Source organism: Meriones unguiculatus, chromosome 3, assembly GCF_030254825.1.
Source record: "Meriones unguiculatus strain TT.TT164.6M chromosome 3, Bangor_MerUng_6.1, whole genome shotgun sequence".
Lineage (NCBI taxonomy): Eukaryota > Metazoa > Chordata > Mammalia > Rodentia > Muridae > Meriones > Meriones unguiculatus.
In genome coordinates, this window is record NC_083351.1 from 166,852,832 (window position 1) to 166,862,486 (window position 9,655).

General features: G+C 41.0%; 1 protein-coding gene across 1 annotated transcript; it reads left to right on the forward strand.

Moving 5' to 3' along the window:
- The first annotated feature begins 230 nt into the window (after positions 1-230).
- Positions 231-5,241, forward strand: LOC132652892 (PRAME family member 12-like). The gene is made up of 3 exons (XM_060378831.1): positions 231-517; positions 954-1,547; positions 4,671-5,241. Exons 1-3 carry the CDS (start codon positions 231-233, stop codon positions 5,239-5,241), a joined length of 1,452 nt encoding a protein of 483 aa, XP_060234814.1.
- The last annotated feature ends 4,414 nt before the right edge of the window (positions 5,242-9,655 follow it).

Consider the following 9,655-nt stretch of genomic DNA (forward strand, 5'->3'; position numbering starts at 1 on the left):
GTAACCCTGGGTGTCCTTGTAAGAGGCTCCTGGTGATATCAGTGAGGGAGGTTGTTTTGAGATCTCCACTGAGGACAATGGATTAAACTGATGTCTCTACCACTGCCAGAGCAGTAACACTGACCTTCAGTGGTTCCTGTGATGGTGAGGGGGTTTTCCAAAATTGATGTTGAGAATGTATTCTCTCCTAAATGCCTCCCCAGGATCCTTCTGACTGAAGACCTTCCAGGATGAGTGCTCAGACTCCACCCACACTCCTGAAGCTGGCAATGCAGGCTCTGCTGAGAGATGAGACCTTGGACATGTCAGCTCTGGACAAACTGCCCATGGTGTTCTTCCCAGCACTGTTCAAGGAGGCCTTGACTGGCAGACACACTACAACTGTGAAGGCAATGGTGGCAGCCTGGCCTTTCCCCTGTCTCCCTGTGGGGGCATTGATGAAGACTGCTGACTTGGAAACCTTGCAGGCAGTTCTAGCAGGAGTAGACACGTGGCTGCAAAGAAAGTTTCACTCCAGGTAAGCAATAAGCAAGTACTGTAGAATGGAGCCCATAGATAAGAGGGAAGAGATTGTGGGTTTAGGGATATGGCTTCCACATGAGGCTTCTGATAGACCACTAGATAGAGATGCAGGGCCCTTGCAAGCTGTTCTTTGCTTGTCCTAAGGAAGGTTGACTATGATCAGAGTTTGGAGATGCATGCAGACAGTGAAATGATGTTTCCCTGGTGTTCCCACAATCACTAGTACTGGGACTAAGGAGAAATCGAGTCATTTAGAGGAAGGAAAGTTATCAGGACTACCTGTGCAGCTCAGGGAAAGTTAATGCAGGCTGGACACTGGCTGCTGAAAAACACAAAGAATGTGGAGGATTTAGAGCTGAGTTTAGAGGAGGAAATGCTGAGTCAGTATTCAATCTTGACATGTAGCCTACAGTTCTCATGTCTTCCTACAGGAGGGGAAAACTTCAGGTTCTTGACCTGCGGAAGAAGCACCATGAATTCTGGAGCATATGGGCTGATGCAGAGGATGGTGACTGCTCAGCAGAGACCCTGGATGAGCAGCAAGTAGTGAAGGTCCTTCCCAGATATGCACTGAGGCAGCGCCTGAAGGTGGTAGCTGACCTTTGGCTTATGTATTGTTTGAATGAAAAGCAAGCATGCTTCTTGCATTGGGCCCACCAGAGAAAGGGCTCCATACAGTTCTGCTGTATGGAGATGAAGATCTGGGCTCTGCCTGTCTATGTTATCCGAGAGGTCTTGAATGTCTTCCATCTGGAGTATATTGAGGAATTGGAACTGAACATGCTCAGTTGGGATTTGTTAAAGCTGTTACAACTTACTCCCTACCTGGGCCAGATGAGAAATCTTCGCAAACTCTTGCTGGCCTCCATCTTCAAGACTGTGTTCCTGATTGGCAACAGAACAACAGACAGAGAAGAGAAGTGTGTCAGGAATTTCATTTCTCAGTTTTCCAAACTCAACTGTCTCCAGCACCTCTCCATGAATGGCATGTACTTTCTTAGAGACCACCTGAAACAGGTTCTTGGGTAAGTAAGTATGAGGGCTGGGTCAGCTGCCAGAGCAGACATTTCTTCATAATTTTAAGGATTAGTGGTACATGATGCCTGCCTGTCACTGGGTAGAATATTTAAGCCACATTAGAATATGAAGGTCATGTATTATTTCCATGTATAATGAATCATGGTGTCAAATGCCCAGTCATGAATCAAAGGCCTGAAGGTCAGATCTAGTAAGGATGGATTGTAATTCTTCTTGGAATCATGCCCACCAATCCAATGGAAATGAAACAGGAAGGGAAGAATGTAGTCAGGATTCAGGGGACTCACCAACACAGTGTGGAAGCGAGCTTTGTGCTCAGATCTGTGAGAGCAGCCTCAGTCTGTCCCGAATTTCACATGGTTTAAATGCTTTGAGCTCAAGTAGAGCTGAGTGCATGGAACAATGTGGCTAATGTGGGATTTAAATGTTATTAAGAGTGACTGTGCAGAGGCATTGATGGAATGCAGAGTTCAGTGAGCTCACAGAAAGTATCCCTAGAGCCTGCCAGGACTTTCATGGGTTGGAAATTCCTCTCTTTATCTTCTATTATTATTATTATTATCATTTACAGTTTATACATTCAGTTTGTATCCTGTTTGCAGTATCCTCTCTCATCTCTCCTGAATCTCACCCTCCATCTTTCTTTCTTACCATCCCCTTCTTCTAGTACCTTGAAAAAGGGACTCCTCCCCTCCTATAAGACCCTAGCCTATCAAGTCTCCTCAGGAATGCCTGGATCCTCTTCCTCTGTGGCTTGGTAAAGCCACCCTGCCAGGGCAAAATGATCAAACAACAGGCAACCAAGTTCATGTCAGTGGCAGCTCCTGCTCTTCTTATTAGTGGACTCACTTGGAGACTGATCTGTATGTTGGCTACATCTGAGCAGGGGGTCTAGTTCTTCTCCATGAATGGTACTTGGCTAGTGCATCAATCTCTGTAGGCTCCCCTGGCCCAAGAGTTTTGGGCTTTGTTGTTTTCTTCCCGGGGCTCCTGTACTATCTGAGTCTATCCCACCATCTTGCAAAAGACTCCCTGTTGTCTGCCCAAATAGTGGCTGTGTGTTTCTACATCTGCTTTGATCCCATGGTGAGTGGATTCTTTCAGAGGACATCTATGGTAGCCTCCCTTCCTCTTTCCTTTCTTCAACTGCTTGCAGTCTCTATCTTTTTGCCCTTCTGGGTGAGATTTAAGCATCCTCACTAGGTTCCTCCTTGTTTAGCTTCTTCAGGTCTGTAGATTTTAGAATGTTTATTTGTATTACATAGCTAATATCTGCTTATAAGTGAGTATATACCATGAGTGTCTTTCTTCTTCTGGGTTACCCCAGTCAGGATGACCTTTTCCAGTCCATCCACTTGCTTGCAAATTTTGTAATTTCTCTATCCATTCTTTGGTTGGGGGACATCTAGGTTGTTTGCAGATTGTGTTTATTATAAATAAAGCTGTTATAAACATAGACATAGTTGATCAAAGGCCTTTGTGTGGTGGAGCATCTTTCAGGTGTATGCCCAGGAGTGGTATCACTGGTTCTTGAGGAAGGGCTCTTTTCACTTTTCTAAGACAGTGCCAGATTGATTTCCAAAGTGGTTGTACAGGTTTGTGCTCCCACGAGCAATCGAGGGGAGGGGAGTTCTCCATTCTCCACATCCTCTCCAGCATGTGCTGTTACTTGAGTTTTTTATCTTAGCCATATATGACATGTATGAGATGAAATCTCAGAGTCATTTGGAGTTTCATTTTCCTGATTACTAAAGATGTGGAGCATTTCTTTAAATGTTTCTCCACCATTCAGTATTTCTCTGTTGAGAATTCTGCTTAGCCCTGTACCCCATTTCTACTTTTTGTTTGGATACTTGGTGCTTAAGTTCTTAAGTTCTTTATAGATTCTAGACATTAGCGATTTGTGAGATGTAGGGTTGGTGAAGATTGTTTCCCTGTCTGTTGTCTGCTGTTTGTTCTGTTGACAATGTTCTTTGCCTTACAGAACTTTTCAGTTTCATGAGATCCCATTTATTGATTGTTGATCTTATGGCGTGAGCTATTGGTATTCTGTTCAGGAAGATATCTCCTGTGTCATTGAGTTCAAAGCTCTTCCCCTATATTCCTTCCTATAGATTTAGTGTGTCTGGTTTATGTTGAGGTATTTGATCTACTTAGACTTGAGTTTTGTTCAGGGTGATATATGTGAATCTATTTCCATTTTTCTACATGTAGACATCCAGTAAGACCAGCACCATTTGTTGAAGATGCTGTCTTCTTTTCGATTGTATGGTTTTTCTTTGTCAAAACTCAAATGCCTATAGGTGTGTGGGTTTTTATGCATCTTCTATTTGCTTCTACTGACCGCAGAGTCTGTTTCTATGCCTTTGCAATGCAGTTTTTATTACTATTGCTCTATAGTACAGCCTGAATTCAGGGATAGAACTACCTCCAGATGATCTTTTATTGTACATGATTGTTTTAGCTATTCCGGGTTTTTTGTTTTGCTGAAAATTCTTTCAAGGTCTGAAGAATTTTGTTGGTATTTTGATAGGATCTGCATTGAATTTATTCACAGATGATATGATAGTATGCACGGGTGACCCCAAAAATCTTCCAGCAAATTCTATAGCTGAAAATCACCATAAGGAAAGTGGCTAGATACAAAATTTACTAAAAGAGAAAATCAGTATTCCTCTGTATTCAAAAGGCAAACAGGCTAAAAAAAAAAATTAGGAAAACAACACAATCGCCCCCAAAAAACATAAACTGTCTTGGTGTAGCTCTAACTATGCCAGTGAAAGACTTGTATGAAAAACTTCAAGTCTCGGAAGAAAGAAATTGAAGAAGATAGCAGAAGATGAAAAGATCTCTCAGACTCGTGGTTTGGAATTTCTTATGAGTGTTTTCTGTGCTTATGGGCTGAACAGTTTTCTGCTTGAGAGTGAGGCTAAAGAGAGGAAGGGTGGGTTTGTCTTGACTGAGCAGATTCCAACAAGAAGCATCTTAGAGAGTGTCCTTGCTATTTGGTCAAACTGACCTTGGGCACCGAATTCTTTCTACCTCTGTTTAAATACCACCCATATTCTCCAACACCATTTTCCAGAAATAATCTCCTTGTCTATTTCTAGGTGCCTGATGGCTCCGTTGGAGACCCTGTCCATCACCTCCTGCAACCTTTCACAGTCAGACCTGAATTCCTTGTCCGAGTGCCCGAAGCTCTTTCAGCTGAAACATCTGGACATGAAACATGTGGGCTTAACGTCTTTGGATCTTAGGCCTCTCCAAATCCTCCTAGAGAATGTGGCAGACACTTTGCAATCCCTGGACTTGAAGGCTTGTTGGATTTCAGACTCTCATCTCACTATGCTCATACCTGCCCTCAGCAAGTGCTCTCAGCTGGCCAATGTCAGTTTCTATGACAATTACTTCTCCATGCACAACCTGAGGAAACTTTTGCAGCACACAGCTAACTTGAGCAAGATGAATGTGGAACAGTACCCTGCCCCGCTGGAGTGCTATGATGAGTTGGGTTATATCTCCACAGAGAGATTTACCCAACTCTGTGCAGAGGAAATAGATAGACTCAGGGCCATAAGACAGCCCAAGTACATCTCCTTTGCTACACTTATTTGCTCTAGATGTGGAGAGCGTTCTGTCTATGGCCAAGAACTCAGACTCTGTGTTTGCCAGCAGAGGTGACAGTAATTGGCAAACAGGACTTCTGGAAAATTGGAAGAAATAAAAGGCTTGGGACCAATCTCTCATGCTGGCGACTCAGGACTTCAGACACTCTTCATAATTTTGGAAACAAAATGATGTTTAGTGAGTTGGAATTAGGAGGCTGAATTGACATGGAGAACAATGCAATTGTGAGAGCAGATGATCTTGTGGAGTGAGAAAGAACACTTTATAGTTATAAGTCGCTTCTGTCAGGACAGGATAACCAGTGGCTTTGTCCTGCAGCTGTAAACCTGGATGCTCTCCCTCTGGGGTCTTTTTCAGTTATCACCCTCACTGCCAGGTTCGGGGTCAGGAGGTGTCAGTTACTCTACAACCACAGTGGAAAAACACCACTATTTAATGAGTGAGGCAAAGGTCCAGGTCATCCATAAAACTAAAGTTTTGATGATAACTTCTTTCATTCCTGTCTTTTGCCTGTGTGTAAGTTACAACCTTTTTGTGTAGCTGTTCATTTACATGTACAAAAATTTTAATGTAAAGTGAGCAACATAGCACACATCTTATGAATAAGGTATTAATGAATCATAGAAAATTAACATCCAGTACACTCAAGCCACTAGACACTATGGGCCCATGAGAGATGAGTGAAGAGAAGGAGAAGACAACACAGAGGACATTGAACAGGGTTTACAATTTTTTTCTCTTAAAACTTTTGTGTCCTTGCATGCAATGTGGTGCACACTTGCAATCCCAGCACTCAGGGAGACAGAGACTGGTGGATCTCTGAGTTTGAAGACAACCTGGTCTATAAAGTAAGTCCAGGACAGACACAGCTACCCAGAGAATCTCTGTCTCAGAAAAAAGAATTTTTTATTTTTATTGAAAACAATAAATAAAAATGTAATGTAGCCTGGCAGTGAACTCTTGATCTTTTTGTTTGGGTGAGACTACCACCATAAACCACTCTATCCAGCTTTCATGCCACATGTCTATAGGGTAGTATTCCTTTGGATTCACAAACTCTTTGAAATAGTCATAGCACATAAAGGTTTTCAATAATATGTAAATCCCTCTGCTACAGAAAACATTTTCTTTACAAAATGATTTACATCTTCAGTTGTCTCTGTATGAAAGTATTAAAAAAAATTCTCCCTAGTTTTAGCCAGTATATGCCCTCTTTTCTGTATAATAAAATAACAAAATGATTTATTATTGTTTTGTTCTTCATTGGAATATTTGTTGTACTCATAGAAGATAGGTTCTTTGTATAAATGTAATTGTTGTCTAAATTCCATAGAGGTGAGGACGCCTAAACAGGTGCTCTCTGGACAGAAGTAAACATGAACAGTTTGATGACAGTATTGCCAACTTTCCCACCACTGGGGAATGTGGATAAGTTTTTCCACCAGGGTGGGCCACATAGAGACATCTAGGCCAGCCTAGAGTACAGAGTAAGGCACTGTCTTAAAAAGGAAAGACAAAACCTATAGACTGGAGCAATGATTGATAGCTCAAGAGCACAGCTTGCATTTTCAGATGAAAAAACTTTGCTTTCAGTACTCATATCAGGTGGGCCTCAGGCTTCATGTCATTGGCCCACTTCTTCTGGCCTGTGTGTGTCCCTCCTTTCACATGCACAAATCTACACAATACACATATGTAGACACCGAATTTTTAAACCTCTTGATATAAAAACTCAGTTTCACAAGGAAATAAAAAAGGAAGTAATTAATTAAAGCAGAGATGTTGTTCTGGAGCAGGTTGCTTGCCTCACTGGTATGTGTCTCTGACATTAATTCTGGCACTGCCGAGTGAAGACAGTATGTGGACTTTTCAAGTGTGTGGGGTGAGCAATAGTCTACTTTGCCCTTGGCTCCAGGGTCTGAGCTCCTGAACCCTGGATGAAGTAAAAGAATATCATTGGTATGTCAATGTTGACAATTTAGTTTTGTACGTATTTTATGTATGTGAACACTCTATTTGCATGCATGCCTGCCTGAATGAAGAGTGCATCAGTTCCCATTAGGATGGTTCTGAGCCATGCTGCTCTGGAAGAACATCCACTGCTCTTAAGAGATGAGTCATTTCTCCAGACACAAGATCTTCAATATAGAAAGCATGTGTAGATACAGAATCAAAGTAAATCAGTGCCTATCTGACATACAATCTTACCCATTTGTTATCATTTTTAAAACGTTAGGTTTTAAGTGTGTTGTGTGTGTGTTCTATTTTTTTTTTTTTCATTTCAGATAGTGACTGCTTAGATTTGACCAAGGAATAACAATGTCCTGTGTCCCTCTCAAACAGGTCTGGATATACTTCACCTGATAGAGTGCTTACCTATGCATTACTTGAATCTGTGAACCCCATTAAACAGGGTATAAGAATGCATAGATGGTGTGCACCCCTAGTCTTCGGGGAGAAATGACAGAGCAGAAATTCTATACCATCCTAGTTACTTAGTTTGAAAACCTACTTTGTGAATTCAAGAAACTTCCTCTTGATGTGGAGCCAGAGTCCCTCAGAATTTTCATTCTAGTCTCTTTTGATTTCATCTTATTTCTGCTCAGTGATGGAATAAAAACTGTAAAACAAGAAAGAAATGAATAAAAAGTGAAGAAAAATGAACGTTTACATTTTTAGAATTGTAAAGACTGTGGGAGTTTTACAAGCTGCAATGCTTTATATTGTGATGTTCCTTTCAATATTAATATGAGTTCTAGGGAGTAAACAAGAAAGAAAAGTCATGGTTTAACAGTAAATGTGTCTATGGACTCCACAGGGGTCAATTGTACTAGGTAGTTTTGTTGCAATTTGACACAGGCCTGGTTCACTTGAGAAGAGGGAAACTCAATTAAGAACATGCCCTACACTACTGTCCTGTGTGCAAGCCTGTGGTGCTTTTTCTTAATTGGTGGTTGATATGGGAGGGCCCAGGCCATTGTGGGTGGGGTAGGCATGAGCTGGTGGTCATAGATGCTGTATCACAAAGCAGGCTAAGGATACCTGAGGAGCAAGCCAGTAATCAATATTCCTTTAAGGCTTTTCTATCAGTATCTGCCTCTAGGTCCCTATCCCTAGTTCCTACATTGACTTCCTTCAGTGGACTTAAAAGCTGTGAGGTAAAACAAACCTGCTCCTCTCTAGTTACTCTTGGTCATGGCCTTTGTCACATCAGTTGAAATTTGAGTGACATGAAGTTATTATGCTGAGTTGAGGCTTTCTACCAACTGGACTATCTGCAAGCTTAAGCCCAATACACCCAAGGATTTAGCAAGCCTGATTGCTAATTCAAGGTTGGAATCATAGCTGTAGTGTTTTGTTGGCACTCTCTCTGGGGTGGGAGGAATTTTATTCATGTCTCCCAAGAAAAGGTTCACTTACTAAGATTGAACAAAAAGTCTTATACCCAGAGAGACACAATTGCAGCCTAATATTTGGATCTGAAATGTTTTTCCCTCACATTTATTATGTCTATCATTTCTGTGTCTATCTATCTATGTCTCTTTCTATTGATCTATCTTTGTATCAATCTATCTATCTATCTTTATGTATGTATATATGTATGTATGAATCATCTATCTATGAATGTATCTATATTTATCTAATGTCTCTATGTTTGCATGTCTTTCTTTCTCTATATCTACCATCTCTCTACCAATCTATGTACATACATATGTATGTATGTATTTATCTATGAATGTTCTCTTTATCTAAGGATCATCTATCTACCTATGTACCTAAGTATGCACTATCTTTGTATCTATCAATCTACTTTTCCATTTAATCTATCTTTTTTATCTGTTTATATATGTATGTCTGCACCATTTTATCTATGTATTATCTATCTAAGCATCAATCTTTTTATCTATGCATGTTCTATCTCTATCTATGTATCATCTATCTAAGTATCTATGTATCTATCAATCTACCTACCTATTTAATTTTTCTTTCATCTATTAAATATGTATGTATGTATATATGTATGTATGTACAAATGTATCTATCTATCTATCTATCTATCTATCTATCTATCTATCTATCTATCTGTATTGGCTGCTTTTGCATGTCGACAGAAACTACAGTCCTCAGAGAGGAAGGAACTTCATTTGAGGGAATGCCTCCATGAGATTCAGCTGTAATGTATTTTCTCAATTAGTGTTCAATTGCCTGGTGAGGACCTGGGCTTTGTGGGTGGTACCATCCCTGAGGTGATGGTCCTGGGTTCTATGAGAAGGTAGGGTGAAGAGGCCATGAGGAACAGTAAGCAGCACTCTTCCATGGCCTCTACATCAGCTCCTCCCTCTAGGTTCCAACCCTGCTTGAATTTCTGTCTTGACTTCATCCAGTGATGGACTATGGATCTGGAAGTAGGAGCCAAATAAAGCCTTTCCTCCCCAACTGGTGCTTTGGTCATTGTGTTTCATCTCAG